Here is a 22,320-nt window from a genome sequence, read left to right on the forward strand (position 1 = left end):
TTAATATATTTTAACAGCAAATATTTTTATCTATAGCATTTTATTTCCTGCAGTATTTCTCAATTTCACATTAAGAATGATTGTGTCCACACAGCTTTGGCAAAACAGCTGTAGGCTTCTAGAATTCTTAGCTCAGGTATGCAAAATCATCATTTACACAGTGTTCTTCTCTGAACACCCCAGGATCCCTGAAGAAGTTATTAGAAAGTTGAATGCCTGGGCTGCATCCTGATCTACTGAATACCATCTCCTTGGTGAGCTGCAAAGGAATCTAGATTTTTAACAAGCTCCTGTGGCAATTTTTACCTAACACTGATATTTGAGATCTCTGAAATTGGCCACTCAAATTTAAAGAATATAAGCATCACAAGTATAAGTATTTCACATTTCAGGATACAGAGTCAAAGAGCTTTATTGCTTTGTGAAACATAACTCAGCAAAATGTTGACTGTGTCACCAGGGATCCATCCATTCACCCTAACTCACTTCAGACCACACAATATGGTCCCCTGTCCAGCTGTAGTCTTGGTATTGTTGACTGCTCTGGGCTGCTTGAACCCCAGCTGGCTAGGCACTTAAGTATCTCCTGGTAAAGAAAGTCCAATGCCCTTAATAGAGAATATACTAAAGAGAAAGACTGCTAGTCAGCTCTTTATTACTGTGACAAATATGTGAGAAAAACAACCCAGAGGAGGAATAACTTATTTTGGCTCAAGGGTTCAGAGTTTCAGTTCACAATCAGCTGGTTCTACTGCTTTGCCCTGAAGCAAGGCAGAACATCATGGTAGAAGGGTATGGAGGAGGAAAGCTGCTCAGCTCATGACAACAGGAAGGAGAGGCGCAGACAGACACAGAGAGACAGAGAGGAAGGGACCATGGCTTCCATATAGTCAAAGGGCACTTCCCCAATGTTATGGTTTGTATTGAGTTGTCCCCCGAAGCTCACATGTGAGATGATGCAAGAAGGTTCAGAGGGGAAATGATTAGGTTGTGGGAGTCTTAAACTAATCAGTGGATTGATCTCTGATGGGATTAACTGAATAGTAACTGGTGAGGTGTGTCTGGAAGAGGTGGGGCATTGGGACATGGCTTTGGGGTATATATTTGTATCTGATGAGTTGAGTCGGTTTCTCTCTCTCTCTCTCTGGCTCTCTCTCTCTCTGTCTCTCTCTCTCTCTCTCCTTCACTCTCCTCTCTCCTTCCTGATTACCATGTGAGGTGCTTCCCTCTGTCATACTCTTCCACCATGATGTTCAGCCTCACCTGAGCCCTGAGGAATGGACCTGGCTGTCTATGGACTGAGACCTCTGAAACTGTAAGCCTCCAAATAAACATTTCCTCCTCTACAAGTTGTTCTGGTCAGGTCCTTCAGTCACAGTAGTGAAAAAGGTGACTAAAACACCCAGTGACCTACTCCTTCCAACCATGCCCTAACACCTGCAGTTACCACCATATCCTAGTAGTCCATTCAGCAATCAATGGATTAATCCACTGCTGAAGTCAAAGCCTTCATCTTCGACTCACTTGCTAAAAGTTCCCTAGTCCCCACTCCAGACCTGTCTTAGACATTGCTGTGCTGGAGACAAAACCTTCAACACACAAAACTTTCGGGAACATTCCAGATCCAAAATACAACACTATCAGTCTTGACTTTGGCTAGCAGGATCACCAGTTTCAGACCTATGGGCAATTTATCCATTGTTGCTGACTGTACATAATGAAAGCTTAATGTTTTCCTGATGCCTTCAATCACAAATGATAGTAATTTTCTCCTATCACATCTATGATGACTAGGCAATATGACAATAAAGCATTCTAGTTAAAGTTTCTTTAAATAATATTTTGGATTTGATATTTCAGCAAGGATATATTTTCTATCAAAGGCCAGAAGATACAATTCTTAGAGTCATAAATAGATTCATATTTTATATTTTAAATTAGACATTCAATTTATATGCTAAAAATACTAATATTTTTGGCTATCAAAATATTTCTGTTCAGGGATTTTGAAAATCAAATAGAGGTGACTTCAATTTGAAAGAAAGTCACCATATTGGAACATGGATCAATAAATGTTTGTGAAACTCTTCCATTTGAAATTAGGTGCCTTTGCAAGCAGAACCTTACCCTATCCCGATCCACTAAAATCGTCCTGAGGTTATAACAGATTCTGGGTCAAGGTTCCTTGATTTCCTAAATTGCATCTATTTATTATGTACAGCCTTTTAACCTAATCACCAAAGCTAATGAATTTCTTTATATGAATCATGTAAATTAATAGCCTACAAGTAGTATCAAATACAAACTCAGATTATAATGTCAAAAGGTTACAGATTATGGCTTTGTCTAGGCTATCAAATGTTCATCTGAACAAGTACAATTATACTGACTCTAACTGCTGATTTATTTTAATTTTTAAATTTCACTCTTGGCCAGTATCTGACTTGTCATTCAACAATCGTGGGGTTTTGATTCTCTCCTTTGAATCTTATGATCTTGGACTAAGTTGAGCTATATAGTTAAATGACCTTGTCATTTCCCCAAAGATGACAATAGGTGCCCCTTGGTGGTGGGCTAGATTCTGATGTGAGTAAAAAGGAAAATTCAGAGTTGAAACATGCCAAGTATTTCCTCAGTAGAATGTCCCCAAAGGAGCCCAACATGCTTAATAAGCCCAGTTCTTGCTGCTATGTCAGAATGGACTGTGGGTCTTTGACACTAAAGTTGTTGACAATTTTAGAATCATATGATATGAAAAATACCCATTAACTCTTTATGCACCGGTTATACTCAGTGCTGCAAGTGTGCTCACTTTAAGTGGCATATGGAACAAGACCAAGGAAAGAGGATATTCATGTCTTCCTGGTACGGGCATTTAAAAGCCTAAGATTGCTGATTGGGGAAAGATTGGATCTGCTACACTATTTAAATTTGTTCTCTGCATCTCTCCCTTCCCAAGTTAATTTTGATAAATTGAATGAATGTATGATACAAGTACATTCTACCTTCAAAAATTAGCTGTACCTATATAAGAAAGGTTTCTTTGCCATCATGAACTTGGATTGATAACACATTTCATATCATTAATGAGTTATTAGCCAGTATTTCTGATTTATACATTTTCAGAATTTTTGAAATGTGTTATACGTGATACTTTTTTCTGTTCCTCTTTTTGTTGCTGTCAAGGAAACCATTTCATTTGATGGAAAAGAATGGTCAGTTCCAGGTGCACTCAGGGAAATGCAACAGATATAAGAAGGTCAAAAATAAATATAGAGGAGTTATTAAGAAACCTTTTTCCATTACCTTCTATTTCTTCTTAAATAAATATGTTGTATTACTCTTTGGTAAATACTTGTCTTTACCCCTTATATGGCTATGCCTATTCTGCTTATCCTTTGACAGGAGAGAGAGAAAACATACCCCCAGATTTTTACAAGTATCAATTTTATAACTTTGATTGTATCCAAGAAGATCTAAGACACAACATTTTTTTGAAAAGTGGGGCACCAAGCAATGGGTCTCACAAGATTAAGCAAAAGTGCAACTTGCTGAACTGTAAATGTTGACATTTCATGCTGTACATCAGCTTAGTTCTTTTTACGCTGATTTGGTTGACACTGACGAGACCAACAAACGGTAATAGCCCAGAGGAGCAGTTAGAATCCTCAGGAAAGTGGAAACGTCTAGCCTCAATAGTCTGCATAATTTGGTTCAACCACATGTTTTAGATATTTATATTAGGCCAGGTTCTGTGTGGGGTAATATGGGAGATGGCAAAAGGAGTAAGGCTATATTTCTCCTACTTAGAGGAGCTCATGATCCCTTATTTCTCCTTTGCCTGTTTTTCCTTCCCTCCACTCCTGGTGGCAACAATTCAAGTCACACAAGAGGGTACCTAACGAAAAGCTACACACACTCTCATGTCTGATACTGTTCACTTCCATTTCCCCAGTGACAAATATTGTTGCTAGCCTCTTGTATATCTTCTCAGTGGTATTCTTTGTCTATAAAAACATGCATGCATGTGAACATACTTTTAAGAAAATTTTATGTAAGGAAAAATGAGCATCACACCTCATTATGCTATGCCGCACAGCTACTGCCTAGAACCTTTTAGGCTATTTTCAATTTACACTCTCTCCATACCTGATCTCATTCAATCCCATAAATTAAATTCTATCTATATGATAATGACTCTCCAATCTGAAGCTTTGGCCATAACCCGTTCCCAGAGTTTTTGGTTTATGTATCCTACCTGTTCGACATTTCCACTTGAAGTCTGATAGGTATCTCAGACTTAACTTGTCCCTCACCAAACTCTTTATGTCTCTACCGTCTAGTCTTTGTTTCTTATACCATCTTATTTATCTCAAAAAAACTTCCACTACCTATCAAGTTGCTGAAACAAATCTAAGAAGTATCCTTGATTCTTACGTTTCCCTCTTCCTTTGCTTCTATCCCATTAGTAAGTAACTTGTTTCCTTCCAAAATATGGTTTGCATTCATTCATTTCTCACAATCCCCTGAATTATCATCTGTACCAAACTATAGCATCCCTCCTGTAGACTATTACACATGCTCTTCCTTTTCATTCTGACCTGCCTCCCCAAACGAACCAATCTACCCTCCTTGGAGCTGCCAGAGTTATATAGTTTTAAAATGAAAAAAAGTCTCATTACTTTTCCTGCTTAAGATCTGAAATCTAAAGGCTTCCCATTAACCTGAGAATAAAAGCATTCCTGGCTTAGAAAGCCATGCATGTCCTGGGCTCTTGTCCTTCTTTCTGACTTCATTCTGTACCAACCTCTCCTGATGCCCAGCTCATGAAACTTCTTTCCTTTCTTTCCTTCTCAGATCAAGACTGACCCTACCCCAGGGCTGCTGCACTTGCCTTTTCCTTTGAAGTGCAAGAAGCTGTCTCCCTTTCAAATCTCAGTTTCATCATTACCTCCTCCCAAGAGTCTTTAGGGGCCACCCAGTCTACAGCAAATACCAGCTCCCTCAAATTCAGCAGATCACTGACTACCATCTGGATTTTGTGCTTAATTAATTCACTTATTTTTCAGCCTTATTAAGCTAAACTCCAAGCTCCAGGAGAGCTGTGGCTTTGTCTAATATTTGGTTATTTTTCTTTTCTGTTCTTTTTTAACCTTTATTTTATTTTTATGTGTTGTTGAGGATTGAACCCAGGACCTCACACATGCTAGGCGAGCACTCTACCACTGAGCCACAATTCCAGCCCAATATTTGGTTATTTTTCTAACTACCTCAGTGTTCAGATCTGTGCCCATTATATAGAAAGTATTTGATAGATGAGTATTTTAAGAGTCAAATGTATTTTCAATTTAAAAATTCAGATGATGTTGGCTGATTCAATCAATAACTCTAACAAGGCAAGTTTGATTAAAAATGACACCACTAAGTGAAACTTGTCATTCTTAACGACTTTGCTATGTGGCTGACAACACTACCCTATTTATTTCCTTTACCTCAGCTCTCCTTACTACTACTTCTACTAATTGTATATTTATTTGCTTAAAATCTACCTTCTCACATTAAAAATGTAAGCTATATCAGAGTAATGATTTTGTCTCTCTTCACCACTGAATGCACAATCTTGAATAGTAACTTGAACAGAGACACTTAAATTTGTTGTTGATTAAGTGAATATATAAGGAAGAGCTGAAAGTGATCAATTCAAGTCCTCTCAATTTGCAGAGTGGAAATAAGCAAACCCTTACCAAGTTTTTAAAATAAGTATTTTCAGGCATGGAACTCCTTCTATGTTCCTAAAACTCCAATCCTCCTGGACCTTGGGCCCAGCCATTACAAACATTTTGCCTTAACTTTTGCTCCCTAAAAAAATGGGAATTAAAGGAAAACAAACAAACCAATTAAAATCATCTTATCTTTTTAGAGGAAGCCCAACTTGAGAGTTCAGTAATTACCAGCAACTTGAATTATCATTCAGGGACAAATAAGCACAGAAGAAAGTAAGAACAGTGGGAGAAGGAAAAAAAAAAAAAAAAAAAAAAGAGGGGCAATTTTTGTGCTGCTTAGGATAAGACTTCTCTTGTTTTGTTTAATTTTTTTTCCATAAAAGCTCTAAAAGGTCTAGGGAAATATACTGGGCTGCAAAGCAAAGTTTTGAAGCTCACAGGTCTAAGAAGAAATTAATAAAATGCAGTGGGGAAATTAAGTTGAACAAAAGTGCAATGAGCCATAGTTAAACCAATTAATTAAACAGATTTTGATATGTGTATAACTGGGTTGCTGAAGAATTAAAAATAAATCCAAGATTTCACATCGGTATTTGGTATACAACAAAATACCAAACAGTAACATGCAGAAAACTTGTACTTTTTAAAGTAATGTTCCGTGATGAATTCCTACTGTATTCCTATGACTCACTACCTTTCTTTCCTCCATTAATTGTAAAGGAACTATGCTTTCCATAGTATGCAAGCATCTTAGCCAATTTGTGATTCTCTTCTACATTCTTCTAATGCCAATTTCAAAACCATGTAACTTTCTTTCAGCATCAACTATAAGATTGGTTTTTCTACTAGCGTGTCTATCATGTTCCAGAAAGCAGTGCAGATTAGCTTGCCGAATGCACCATCAGCCTGGTAGGTGTGAGGAAAAACAGGTGAGCTCAGGAGACCAAAATCTGAGAGTCACACAGATCAAAGTTTAATTCCAAATGTTTCACGTAAGAGGTCCGAAACCCTGCACAAACAACAGCTCCAATCAAACTCAGTTTCCTCTGCTGCAAAAAATGCCTTTAAATGTAATATTTGGAAATTCTTTGGCATAATATCTGACTGAGAAATCGCTTAATAAAATGAAAATTTTAATAGTGGAAGCAGATTCCAACTTGTGGATATATTTTGATTGCCAAAGTTGCTTGTTTGAAAATTTAAATGTGTATTTCCATCAAATAATACATATTTTAAAAAAATGTTAGTGGTATGTATGTTTCCAGATAAGTCTCCCAAACCTGCATTTCTCATAGCATTATTTCAGTCAAGGATAATCATCTTCTGGCCAGAATGGTCAACTGGTGATGGCTTTTCTTGGACTTTTCTGGCTTTAGCATCAGGAGTCCCTCATCCTGGGAAAACTTTTGACCCCAGAAAAATCTAATGATTGTATCTTCATTTGGGAACCTAATCATGATTTATTTGTCCCCCACTCTTCTGCAGTACCAGGCACATTCTTAGGCTATGGAGATCTAAGGACAAATTGCATATGGTCTGTTCCTTTAACAGACCTAAAGCTTGATGGCAAAGGAGGCAAATGCAGGCCTTGTGCTAAATACTAAGGATGGAGGTTTGCCCAGGATGGTGACTGCTGAACTTGAAGTAGGTATGAATAAGGCCAATCAGGTTCTCCCACTTAATTGTTTTGAGTATTTTTTCATTTCAGAGTTCAGTATTTCTTAAGTATACTTGTTAAAATGCCAGCTCTTTAGATTCCTTTTGGTCAGATCTACACAGATTTTGAATAACTTCTGATATGCATGTAATCTTTGGGAAATCTCAACAAAATATAAATATAAATGCCCATCAACCTTTGATTTTATAGCAGTTCCTCCCACTCTGGTATATAACTAAGTTAAAATCTGCTTTGAAAAATGCTAACTGCCTGCTTGCTTTTCCATTATTTGAAATTCATTTCCTAAGGGGAATCCTGGAACAACATGTTAAATTGAAAAGAAAACCGAAGTTATCTTAAGTCATTTTGTTCTAGTCACAATACTGCAAAGATTACCCCAAAGTTAGCAAGTTAAAAATGTTTCCTAAAGATTACTTGTTATCAAAGAATTGGCATTCTCTTTTCCATCCTTCAATAACTTTAGAAGCATTTCTGAGCATGCCTTTAGCATGGGACAAATGCTGGAGCTAGTGAATAATAAGGCACAGACTGCTGATTCTCTATGGCAGCGGTATTCACTGACTAAAACCATAAGCAGCTGATTTTTCATAGAATCTGAAGGTCAGAAGGGAACTTATTCCCAGACAGATTGGAACCCCACGGGGGGCAGAGACCATGTTGATATTATTCACTGCTGCGTTCCAAGCACCTGGGATATAATTGATGCACAAAATGGTTGAGCAAATAATAAAATACATTTACAAGTCTTTGGTCTTTTCAACAGGAGGCAAATACCATCACATCTACTTAAGTGTCTTCCCCAGATCCACTGAGGTTATACTCCCCTTTTCAGAAACTAAGCAGGTATTTGGGGAGCTGCTTCCTCCTGTACATCAGCTCAGTTCTCATTAATGCCTGCAAGTATTTGGTGGAACTGTGTCCATTCATTACATCAGGGAAGAGCAATCTGTTCTCGGGCACCATATATCTCCCACATTATCCAGTCTCAGAATAACTCTAGGGACTAGACAGCCCTTTTTTACCACCCACAAATAAGTAAACTTTTTTGACAACCAGCAAGTTATACAGCTTAAATTTCAAAGTCAGCCACAATGTGAGGTCAAAGTCACATGTTGTATTTATTTAAAGGTCAGGTAGTGTCAGTCTCAGATTATATCTCTAATCTTCAGTAATAACTTTCGAGATATTGTATAGGAGTTCACTAAAAACCTGCAAGTGGTGATTACAGTAATTCATCTTTGCTATGGGAAAGGTATCTCAGATCATGCTTTCTTTAGTATATGAACACAAAGCATTAATTTATAGATTCAGCAACTACATCATCATGTATGTTAAGTCCTACAGATAATTATAAATTTATGCCAGGAAAAGATATTGTAACTACAATAACTATACCTATGTAGGTTATTAGTCATTTTCAGCCCTCAGACAATGGAATATTCTAAAATCTCCTCTTCTGAGTTTTTCTTTTTTTTTTTTTTTCTTTCTTTTTTTAGCATTTTGGTCATAGCATATATATACATATTTTCACATGTATACACTTGTTAATGTAAGTATAATCTGCACAGTTGACGTACATTTAAAATTTGATGGGAGAGAAGAGTCAGCAAGTCTTTCTAAATTTTTAGAATTTATTGTATTTTTTTTTTTTTTTTTTTTTACCTTTGAAGTTTACTACACCAACTGCAATTGAAGCCAATCTGAGAGGACACACAGGGACCGCAACCATTAAACTGCAGACAGGCTAGGAAACAGGAGAAGAGACTCATCAGGACTAACTGGCAGGGGTGTTGGGGGAAGACTGCTTGAACCAAATAAAAACCACCATCTATCCCTATACACATTCAGGATCAAAATAACCAGGCATACCAAACACAATTATATAATTAACATAATAACTGTAATTATTGAACAGACTGGATCATCAAGCTTGCAAAATCATTTTCCTACCTGTGTTCACACATTAACTTACTTGGTAATGGGGTCATCTCCACAGCTGAAATATTGGTAATTTTTGACATTTGTAGCTCTACTCGGTGGTATTCATAAATTGTTCTTCTTCGAACATCTATAAGAACGAAAAGAAAGAAAGAAAATCAACTTTTAACATTTCTCCACTTTTAAAAACAATAGTATCCTAATATTGGATGTAGAATGAGACACTTTTCATCTGATAAAGATTCAAAATAAAGCCTCATCCTACAAAGTGATCAATTATTTAAAAAAAAGGCTGAAAATCATGAGTCCATGTACCCAGAAGTATTATCATCAATGAAGATGAACAGGCTGATTAGGGTTTGGAACTCTTTCTCACTTAACTAGCAGGTCTCCAATTCATTATCACTCAGGATATTACAGATGTCTTCTTAATAGGTTTAAATATGTTGATAGATTTCGACACATGGGATCAAGATTAGATGACACCCCTTCTCTCAAACTAAAACTGAAGTGAACTTTTTAGGAATGGGTAACAGTTAAAAATTATCAGTGTACCAGAATATCAATGTGATTGCTTTAACAGTCTCAAATAAAATTCTTTCATAAAAGTAAAACAGAGGTTAAAACATTTTTATGTACTATGTTGGCTATAATTAATATTACTCTATTATGTGTGAAATTTGATAAGAGAATAAATTTTAAGTGTCCTCACCCCACCATATACAAGTTGTGACAATGTGAGGAAAATGATGTGTTGATTAGATTGAGTGTAGTGATCAGTTTATAATGTGGACATATAGCAAAACATTGTCTTATATGTCTTAAATACACAATTTTTACTTGACAGTTATGCCTAAAGTTTGAGGAAAAAAGAAAAATCATTTTAAAAATTGGTATCATTGTATGTGAACATAGCATAAACAAGGAAGGTTAATAACTAGCAATTATATTTCATGATGAATTTATCAACAAATCCATCAAAGTTCCTGAGGAAGAAGTTAGAATGAAAATTTTGGCAGTAACTTTAATAATTAGAAATCAGATAAATATAAGTAAACATATTTTACAATGAAGCAGAACAAACATTGAAATGTCTTTGAAACCCCCATTGAAGCTGTATGCTAATGAGTTTGTCTGGGTTTGGTGGATACAAATTGAAAAGTAATGCTATCAACTTTTTCTTTTGGAATTATCCCAATGACAGGAATGCATTTCCTGAATAGTATCATATCTATCAGAATTGTTTGAGATAGCATAAATTATTTTAAGAATATCATGGTGTCCAATTTGTGAAGTTATATGCTATAATGCTTGAGAATAGTTGATCTGGAATAGTCTGACGGGGTTCTTATCCCAGGTACTCTATTTAGTATCTGTAAGTAGCTTTTCTACTTGGTAGCTTTACTGTGCTTCAGTGTTCTTGTCTATAAAATAGGGATAATAGCACCTGGTCACTGAGTTGTTTTGAGGATTAAAATGCTATAACGTATGAAAACTGCTATAAATGCTCAGTAAATGTCAGATATAATTTTTGTCTAACTCCAATATGGCAACCAAATTTCGCACTGGTGATGTACTGCATTTAATTATCTAACTTTCTATAGATTTAAATGAACAAAAATTACACTAAGGCTTTAGAATCAAGTATCTAGATATTTGTCTCCATTCTCATCTCAGAGGAAATTAAATTTGCATTGAAGGCATTAGACCCAATGATGATCTCCTCTAAGATACAGAGCAGAATGGCTCATAAGATAGTGAGCTGCCTTTCAGTAAACCTGTTCAGGAAAAGCAAGATACTGTCTCATCCAGGAGGTTGCAGAGGGAGGACAAATGTTTATTTATACCTAACATAGATTTCTACTTCCATTTCTTATTATTTACCATGAGATTCTATTGCAGAAGAGGAAGAAGGAAGGTAAAGAAAATAGATTTTTTCAGGGCTGGGACTTGTACTAGGGCCATTCCCTGAAAATATCTTTATCAGACTAGAAAATACTGTTTAAAAATTCTAATCCAGCTGGGTGTGGTGGTGCACAGCTGTAATGCTAGTGGCTCGGGAGGATGAGGCAGGAGGATCACAAGTCAAAGTCAGCTTCAGCAAAAGAGAGGCACTAAGCAGCTCAGTGAGACCCTGTCTCTAAATAAAATACAAAATAGGGCTGGGGATGTGACTTCTTTGGTCAAGTGCCCCTGAGTTCAATCCCTGGTCCCCCACCAAAAAAAGAATAATCCAATTAATTTCTTTTTGGTACAACTTAAAGAGGCATATGCATTTTTCAAAAGATACCCTACATCAAAAATTAGAGGAAACACTGGTTTCATAGCATAGGTTCCTTAAGGTATGTGAATCTTGGTATCTTCTTTTTTTAACTTTTAAAGCAAATAAAATGATTGCTTATTTCCTGCTTTTGTCTAAGTAGGATGAGTTCTTAATATATTGTTTTCCCAAGTATTTTGCCAAACAATTGAATTCTCAGAAGTAGAAAAATAATATGGCTTGCCATAAGATCACTAAGATGGGTGTTCATGAGTCCTCCTGCTATAGTCTCTAATATTAGTTGGTACTTATGATTTTATTTCATATTGCACTTTAAAACTCTCAACTGCTGACTGTGCTAGGAAATTACTGGGAGTTAATTATTGATCAGGCATATGGAGTAAGGGAAAGAAGGACCTTTATATGATAGTTCTATTACCTGTTTGGATACTCCAACTATTGGGAGGAGATGAATTTAACAAAACCAAAATTAATGAGAATGATTTTTGCTTGATGACCTGCCAATCAATGACAGTTTTCAAATGGTCATTTCTGCAGAATTTCAGAAACACCTCTGTCAAAAACAAGTCATTAGGAATCACTGGTTGGCCCTGCCAATGTGAGTAGCTTTATTTGATTCCAGAAATGGATTTAGCTCATGTCTTCTTCTATAAAGAGTCAAAAAAGTTACACCAAAGTTTAGTCTTTGTGGTGGCGATACAGCTTCAACTAGTGTCTCACAACTTTACAAAACCAAGATTAAGTACAATACTCATCCATCAGAGGGTTTTAAAGTTAAAAAATTAAATTTAATATGATTGGATTAATTCATACATAAAATAGACTTCAGTGATTGATATTTCAAGGTGATATGATTTGAAGTGCAAACACTGAATTGCATGTCTGAGAGAGTCAGATCACTTATCAGCAGAAGGACAGAGTTATCATATGAAAACACCAAGAATCCTCTCCAATTTATATCCATCCTGGCTGAAATGAACACAGAGTAATGAATATCCTGTGGCATAATAAAGCCATGATCTAGTTTATTTACCTGTCTTAAAAGCTAACATTCACACAAAGAATATCTGAGTAATTTCCTGAATTGCCTATTCTTACATTTACATAAATATTATAACAATATTTTCTGAATTATCACATAAATAATTTGCTAATGCTTCTTTATTTGTGTTAATGCTTAATGGCTGACTCCACATGATTATATCTTATTTCTTTTCCAGTTCAAAATGAGCCTAACTCACAGCACCATTTATTGAGTACTCTTTAATATAAGCAGAGTGTATTGCATAGCTACATGGTTCATTCCCAGCATGTAGCTCAGGAAAAAAGAGACACTTGAGATAAAAAGGACACTCTCTCATAATGGTTACAAGCTTCTCACACAAACACACAATGCAATAACAGAATTAGCTAATAGGAATTGTGAAATAAAGCACACACAAATAAAAAATGCATTAGCTTCAACCTTTTTTCTCAATTCCCTTGGTAGTTCTAATTCCATTAAATAATAATGTAATTATTATCTAGATAGCATTAGATAAAGGCACATAAACCTTAAGTTACCAGGAAGTACTAATCAAAACCTCTTTGGTCTTTCCCTCACTCCCTCACTGCTTGCAAAGTTTCAGGACGTGACTGAAACCTCAGTGTCCAGATGTCATAAATTTTTGGAGCACGCCTGAAGGAAATCAGAGACATGATCTTGAATGAGTTTCATATTTCTTTTCACATATATGTGATTCCTGGCTCAAACAAGCTGCAGTTCCTGACTTCCTTCAAAAGTCACTTTGCCCAAAAAGAAAGCCAAAAATAGGGCACAAGTTTACAGTAGACCACTGTGGCACATGGACTGCAGACCTGTGACTAAGATTGTGGTTCCATTTCCCAAGCTACCTGGCTGAACAGGTGCCTCCCGGGGGGAAACCACGTCTTTGTCCTGAGACTTATGAGATACTGTTAATACTTTTGCAGTGTTGTGAAATCTCATCTCATGTCATTAAATGTTATTTTTCCAAAATAAAAGGACTGTCACTTCATTGAATGAAATTTGATGATAATATAAGAGTTCTTCATCTTAAAATCAAATATTACACAGACATACACACACACCACACACCACACACCATAGTGCTAAGTCACCTAGATTTTTGTTCCTCATGTGAAAAAAAAGGATGACCTATATTTTTAAAAACCAAAACTTCTTATAGCAAAATTCAACTGGAAAAGTTAATTTGTAGGTGTATTTGTAAATGTATGTAAGCAATATTAATTAAAAATAGAAATGTTCTCTATGTTGTAGGAAAGGGTAAGTTGAAGCAGAAATACTTGTTATGTAATAGGGGGAAATCGAGGAATAATTAAGGTAAGGAGCAGTATAAATTCAAAGGCAAATATGAAAGAGAAAAATAGAAAATCTAACATATGTAGTTGTGATTTAAAATAAGAAGGAAGATAAGGTTGGATAGAAAATTTTAACTTAGATTATTTTTGAGTATTGATTGGGATAATTTCCTGTATCTTTCATAGTAAAGCAACTGCAGAATGAAGTTCTGCAAGGAGCTTTTCATTCACAGTTTTGAATAAAATAGAAGTACATTAAGTAGGACTTTTCTCCTGTCTTAATAAATAACCAAAAAATACACATCAAATAAATGAATGATTCAATGCCTTGAATTTTTAATAATGTATTAAGATTCTGTGATTTGAGAATTTTATATTAGAAATAACATAACTCAACTTTTTTAAGTCAGTTGAATGATGCAACTTTAAATTGATATTTTTTTTCCTCTGAGAGTACATAATGAATGAAAAATGAATGAATGAATGCATAAATAAATGAATGAATAAATTTTTTTAAAGGAAACAGCTTAACTACAAGTTCCAGAAGGAATCCTTTTTGACTCATAGAAAGTTAGAAGAATTCTCAAATGTGTTAAAATTGGTTAATCAGTGATTTCTAATGTCCAGAAAATTCTGAGATTTTTAGTTCTCCATAAAAATTAAGTCAGGGTTAACATATAGGATATGTTAGAAATGTATGAATTAAAACAATAAGTTATCACTTTGCAAAATGCTGTTTAACAGAGGTTATTTCTATTCCCCAAATATCATGGTTTCCATTTATTTCTCCTTTTTTGGAGTCTTCATGATCTAGTAAATACTCGAGCAGCATCTCACCTAATGAAATTGTGCTGTAAAGGGAAGCAATTTTATATTCTGCAGAATGAATAATTTTGAAGGGCTCTCTATTTTTAGGAGAGCAAAGGTAAGATGAGACAACTTACTGAAGATTTATAGATTGATCTGGCCTTAAATGAATGAAAAGGCCGATAACTTTGAAAATAGCAAATGAGGCTCAGTATTTCTGACAGGACTTGAAATGGATTCTATAAAGTATTATGAAGGAAAAAAACCCTGTAAGTTTTTCCATGATCGTTTGTTTCCCATAGTTTTGATCATATGTGAGATATAGCTGTTAAGTAATTATAATGAATGTGTCCTATTTGTGTCCTAAATGAAAATTAAAAATTGTTTTCTACAGGGAAAATTAGGTATAATGGTTATATTTTACAAATTTACTATTCACTGTATCTAATATTGTAAGGCTTTATAAAAAGTAAGGAAAAAAAGAATGTTATGTGTAGCTATCATACTTGATATTCAACAAGTAATTATTTTATTTAAATATATGCTTATGGTGTGTTGTTGCCCTATCTGATGTAGAAGACAAATGTGGCATTTTAATGTAAATGTAATTAATTAAAACCAATTCAGGGCTAGGGAGATAGCTCAGTTGGTAGAGTGCTTGCCTTGCAAGCACAAGGCCCTGGATTCAATCCCCAGTACCGCAAAAAAAAAAGAAAAAAAAATTAATAAGAATAAAAATTCAAATTCTTAGGCTTGCTAGCCACAGTTCAGGTGCACAGTACCTATCCAGGTCCTGCTGGAAGGTTCAGATTCAAAACACTTTTGGAAGCACAGGAAAATCTATGGAATGGCACACTGGTCTATGCTATTATTTCTTTAAGAATTAAAGTTTAAGATATTTTTCACATTAATAATCAAAACACTTTTTTATTTATGTTTTTTGATTCACACTCTAAATAATTTTGGTCAGCTTCTTTGGAAAATTGCCACCTGGTCTGTAAGTTTTAGAAAAATAAATCCACCTTTGCCAAAATATATACAAACATTACTGAGAGTTCAATGATCCTCTAAGAAATTGTCAAATATATTTGCTCTGTATGTTTAATTGTCAGTTCTATTTCTGAAAGTGCTCATGTAGGCTGTGAAATAATAACCAAGAAAGCAAAGGCACAGTGTAGTAGGAACAATGTCAATACAGTTAAAATAGCAGATGCTGATGAGAAAGGACTTGCTGTTAAGAAAACACCAGGTGCTGGTGAGCAGAATAAAGTGGAGTATTCTCAGGGATTCAGAAATAGTCACTGCTATGACTTGCAGTAGAACTGTTTCAAGATAGGTCACTTGCTGTCCCTTTTGGTTTCTCTTCCAAGAATTCTACATGTGTGTGTTACAATAACTTTCTCACTACTAAAAAAACACAGCCTTAAATTTTTCAAATGGAAGAACTATAAGGCAAGTATAGATTTTCTGGGTTTCTTGCTGGAAGTGTTATGTTCATTAAGCTCAGAGGGTAGAGAAATAGTGGTTATATGAGGTAGAAGTTCACTCAGTACCCAGAGGTTAGAATTCAAATACTAAATTGAAGGAGAGAAACAGATGAAAGCGTTACTAGGATGAATTGTGTTTGTATCCAGGAAGAACTGTGCATTACGTGCAAAAAGGATTTGGAGGGACATAAGCTGAGGCTGAGAAAGAATTCCTTAGAGCTATTTAACATAAAGTTATGAAAAGTATAAATGATCTATGAATATAGGATGCTATCAAAACTTTCTGGCAATCAAAACACAATTAGAACAACAATGAAATACTATGTTCTGCTTATAGAATTTTCAAAAGTTTACAAAATGATAGTACTATCTGAAAAGGGGTATCTAATAGAATGCTTATAGGGAAGGCTATTGGTGCATTTATGGAAAACTATTTGTCAAAATACATACAAACCACTATCAGCATTCAACATTTACAAATTCATTTTTAAGAAGCAGATAAATGTAAAAATTTTAAAAGAAGAATGCTCAGCACTGTTTAATTAATATGAGAAACAACATACATGACTAATTACAGAAGTAAAAATTTACATATATTATGAAATGATTTGTTGCAGCTAATAATATTTTAGACAAATTGCCAGACACTGTGGCACATGCCTGTGATCCCAGTGGTTTGGGAGGCTGAGGTAGGAGGATTGAGAGATCAAAGTCAGCCTCAGCAAAAGGGAGACGCTAAGCAACTCAGTGAGACCCTTTCTCTAAATAAAACACAAAATAGGGCTGGGGATGTGACTCAGTTGTGTCTCTGAGTTCAATCCCTGGTAACAACAACATCAACAACAAAAATCAGACAAATATTTAACAATGTAGAAAAAAAAAGTGTTGTATATTTTAAGGAAAAAATAGGCTGCAAACATATTTATAGCACAATGCCAATTTTCTTTGCATGCATACTATAAAACATAGATACGTGAAAATATTAATTGTTAACTATAGTAGATCTACAAGTAATTTAAATTTTCTTCTTTATGTTTTCCATTATTTTTAAAATCAAATGCACTATGTTTCTCATTGCAATAAGAATATATTTATACTCATATTTTTAAAACGAATAACTGAAGGCATTTTATGTAGACTTTCTTTTTTATAGCTGTTTCTGTAGAGATTGAAACAGCAGATTTCTGAGGTGGTTTTTTCTGTTCCTAAAGTTTCACAAAAATATTTTATGAAAAACAGAAAGTGATTTAGAGGCACAAGAGCACATTGCAGAAACATACAAATGTTAACAAGGAGACACTAATAAAACCACACAATGTCATAGTCAGACAAGCTGAGAATTCCCTCTGGACACTGAGTCCAAGTGTGTTGTGGAAATTCCCTGTGGGCCCACTCTGAAGGGTACCCAGGCTGGGTGATGACATCTGTCATTATCACTGTCATCTAAAGTGATGCTGGTGATGCCGGAGAGCAGCGTTCCCCAAGTCCAAGCACAGTGATTACTTCATGCCAGGTGCTGCAGACTCAGTACATATTGCAATAGGTACCAAGACGCTCATCGTACATATAAAGAAAGTTGTAGGAATTAAATAATATATTCAGGATCTCATGACCAATATTCACACTACACCACCCCTTATGCTTATCTTTCATTTTGTTTTTTATTTATAAGTATTAATTTTACCATATAATTTAAAAATTTTTTTGAGAAGAGCAAAATAATTTTCCTTGTAACTTTGGAACTATTTATTAGTTTACTAAAAATGCCTGAATTCCCTTTCATAACAACACTATGAGATCATCTGATCTAATTGGAAAGAAAAGCAGCTGCTTTAATTAATTATGCTCAAAAGTTAATTGAAACAATTTATGATTTGGAAACCTTTAAAACCTGAAAAAATGAGGGTTTTTTTTGTTGTTGATGTTATGAGGAATGGGTGAGGGTCAAGCTTAGTTATAAATAAAGAAAAACTTTTTCAGCTTATTGACTGTTTGATCAAATCTTTGCCAAATCTGATAAGAATGATATAATAATGATGATTCCATTGAGAAAAAATAGTCTCAATGCTGTGGTCCACATTTCCATACTGTCATTGCTAGATTATGCCAAATGTCTAGGTTCTAGAATTCATGTAACTAAAATAGTTGAAAAGACAAAAACTTGATCTTATGAGAATAAGGTCCTATGAAATGCTCCCTGGAATACAGAAGAAATGAAATCGCCCATTACTTGGCATAATGATTTGCAGTTCCCTAAATCCACTCAGGGAAAGAGAAAGGCGTAACAAAAATAAGAGATTTAAATTCCCTGCAAGGACTACTTGTAATAGCAAGAGTTGTTAAATAATGTGAATAGAATTCTGAAAAGGACTTAAATATTTACCTAAGCACAAATAAGTAACACACAGATCTCTAGAAGTCATCTTATTTCTCAGGAAAAATTAATAACTTGTATAACTTGCATTATGCTAATCTTGGGTTATCCAAATTTCTGGCATAACCAAGTATGCTTTTTTTTTAAGCTGAGAATTCAATGCAATATATTTCTCCTCTTACTCAGAAGTTCATATAACACTGTTGTACTTTTTGAAGTGGGAACAGATTTTTAGGGAGATTAAAATTTTCTGTTGCTGAAATGAATTTTAAGTAGAAAACATCGATTCCAATTTTCTTGCTTCGATATGGTCTCATCTAATGGCAGAGATGGGAGCATCAGAGACTCAGAACTTCCCTTCCTTCTCCTAATTTTCTCAGGTTTGAATAGTAAGGTCAACAGGAAATGTGAATTCCATCCTAAGCAAACAGAAATGCCGGAGAGAAGCTGTCCTCTGAATTCAAGTTCTGATAATGTTTTCAAGTTGAATACTGAGTCCTGAATGCTAGACATAATCTAGTATTAAAATTTATATGAATTTTGCCAATTTCTTTAACGAAATTTACATTTGGAAATGTATTTCTCCTTAACACTTAACAGTTATCCTTTTACAGCAAAACAAGGCATCCAAAAATTACATTTGGAAACCCTGAAGTCTAAGCACAGTTTTATCACAGAGAACACACATGAAACTTCCATATTAAAATATATTTGTTAAAAAAATTCTCTTGTACTTTGATGGGATTCTTTTCTCTCAACAACAATCCATCAGGATAGCAAAGTGGACTAAAATACTTTCTGAGCAAGCTACCAATAAAATTCTTCCTGGGATAGAAAGAACCAACAAATAAACTAAAACTAGTGTTTCCTTTCTCTTGTGCAATAATTGACTCAAGTCATGCCTGATTTAACACTTCTGAAAGGAAGAATGTGAGAACACTCCTCCCCAACAGAAGCCAACCTTGGATCTCCCAGGGTTCAGACTCTTATTCAAGAGCTCTGTCAGGACCCCTTTATGTTGCCTGCACATACTAATATATCCTTGCTTTGTACCCAGTGCAATTTAGTTTCTGGAAAATCTACCTCGATTTAACAATTCCCTTGGATATTACCTCCCACAAATTCTAAGCTAAGAAGGGAAACCCCACGGAAGATGCACGTTCATATTTGAATGCCATTCTAAATTTAGATAGCCCTTATAATGTTTCCAGCCAATCCAGTGAAAAGTCTCACTTCCACTCCATTTACTTCTGTATTTGAGAGATGACATAATTAAACAGAATCAACTCGAGTCAAGACCAAACAGCTTACGCATGTGATAAATTAAGTCTGCGGCTATAATGAAATAAAAGAAGAAAAGAACGTTTAACAAAAGGGAAAGAAATGATCTAATCTTGAGATATATTTCATTACCCATTGCTTTTAAATAAGCACATTTAGGACACAAGCAAAAATCCCAGTACTAAAACCCTGAACATTCTTGAGGACTGTTCTGGAAGTAAAGGAGGTTGAAAACTGAGATGGTTTCAAAACATAGCTACTTACACAGTCAGAACAGCTATGAAATGCACTTCACATTTTGACTGTTTTCTTTCCTTCCTTCCTTTTTCCCTCTTCCTTCAACCTTCCCTCCATCCTTCCCTCTCCTTTGATGTTAGGGATGAACTCAGGGTCTCAGGCATGAGAAGAATATTCTCTACCACTGATCTGCACACCAAGCAACATTTTGATTTTCTAATATCATGAACTGTTGCCCAAAATGACATATATTTTTATTCTACAAAATATAAACTAGATTAGATAGGTTAAATTGATTTAACAGGGGGGAATACATATTTTTTCTGGTAGGTGTAACTTCACTCAAATTTTCATTTACCTAAATTAATAATTTTATTCATCTTCCTTCGGTCTTAAACACATTTGTTAAACACAGAATAGCAAAAAGTAGATTTTCTTCTCACAAGTTTATTTAAAATAAATCTTAAATATGGAAAGTCATTTACCTATCAATCAAATAATTTGTCACTGCTTTATGTTCTTATTATAAAGAACTATGACTTTTATAATAAGAACCCAACAAATCGTCTCAAAGACTCAAAAAGCACACATTCATGTCTAGGCTATTCAATTTCTCTTTACCTATGTTTATTAGTTCAAGAGTAATGGAGATAGCCAACCCCAAAAGGAGTTATAAACCACATAGCAGAATTAACAAGCACCAATTAGCTAAGTGATTTTTTTTTCCAGTTACATGCACCTGAGATCAATTTTCTTATCATTTAACCCTCCCAGAAGGTTCACACTTTGCAATGACCCTTCTTCTACATACTGGGAATTTGCTGGATCCTGTGGACAACGACAAAAGCGTCAGACAGCCCCACTTTCACTGGATGATTGGTTGAACTTATCTGTGTGACCAAGACAGGAATCTGAAAAAGAAAAAGCAGATTACTTGTGTTAGACCTGACTTTCATTTAGGCATGCGGAGTGTGCTCACCTAGCTCCATGCACAAAATCAGGTGACAGAGATGAGGGAGAACAGAAGGAACAGGAAATACAGAAGAAAGACATACAATGCCTCAAAGTAACAGCAACTTAGAGCTCTTTGATGAGTTAGAGACGATAGAGCTCTGGGTCCTAGAAATGGCTGCTTGATACAGAAAGCCATAGACTCTCAAAGAATTTAACTGATTCTACCTGCTGTAAACTTACCACACAAATAGTCACACCATGAAAGCATTTAATGTTGGCTATAATTTCAAGAATAGAGATTCTCAATGGAATATTACTCAGCCATAAAGAATGATAAAATTATGGCATTTGCAGGCAAATGGATGAAATTGGAGAATATCATGCTAAGTGAGATAAGCCAATCTCAAAAAGCCAAAGGACAAATGATATCGCTAATAAGTGGATGATGACACATAATGGGGGGGTGGGAGGGGTTAGGGTTAGGATTAGAGTTAGGGTTAGGGAGGGGGGCAAGAATGGAGGAAGGAAGGACTGTATAGAGGGAAAAGAGGGGTGGGAGGGATGGGGGGGAAGGGAAAAAAATAACAGAATGAATCAAACAGCATTACCCTATGTAAATTTATGATTACACAAATGGTATGCCTTTACGCCATGTACAAACAGAGAAACAACATGTATCCCATTTGTTTACAATAAAAAAAAAATAGAGATTCTTCTCTTACTGGTGTTTTTTTTTTCTAACTGATTTTATTTCATGTTTATTTTCATGTAGTTTAAACTAAAATCTTGTTTACAAGTGGGATTCTAGACACAAAACCTAGAACAAAAGATGTAAGTACACTGCTGAATGAATATTTAAAATATCATCGATTAACATATTACAGTAGTCCCATATGCTGCATTACTGATTTAATGCATAGGTAAGTCTGGTAAATGTTGATGGATGCTGGGTTTTGTCAGTCTTGTTTCAATACTTAGGGAGAACTCCTGAGGTGCAATGAGACATCTCAAGGTCACATTACCTAAATTTGAATCTCAGTGAAATGAGAGATTACACTCTATTTACATATGATCTATCAACATGTATAAATGCATTCTACTGTCATGTACAACTAATTAGAACAAGTAAAATAGAAAAAAATAAATGAAAGATAACCAAAAGTCTGAATATGACAGACACTACTAATATTTGCTTAGAAAAGTTAGGAAACATCTTGCTT

General features: G+C 35.0%; 1 protein-coding gene across 2 annotated transcripts in view; it reads right to left on the reverse strand.

The window, feature by feature from the left end:
* The window catches only part of Plxdc2 (plexin domain containing 2), a 415,814-nt gene that overhangs the window by 85,109 nt on the left and 308,385 nt on the right, over positions 1–22,320 (reverse strand). For both annotated transcript variants that reach the window (XM_047520000.1, XM_047519999.1), the window contains 3 exons: positions 20,958–21,057; positions 9,374–9,469; positions 9,064–9,145 (listed from right to left, as the gene is read on the reverse strand). In XM_047520000.1, coding sequence (XP_047375956.1) covers positions 9,064–9,145; positions 9,374–9,469; positions 20,958–21,057 — 278 coding nt within the window. The remainder of the gene's footprint in view (positions 1–9,063; positions 9,146–9,373; positions 9,470–20,957; positions 21,058–22,320) is intronic.

The sequence above is a fragment of the Sciurus carolinensis genome, chromosome 12 (genome assembly GCF_902686445.1).
Source record: "Sciurus carolinensis chromosome 12, mSciCar1.2, whole genome shotgun sequence".
NCBI lineage: Eukaryota > Metazoa > Chordata > Mammalia > Rodentia > Sciuridae > Sciurus > Sciurus carolinensis.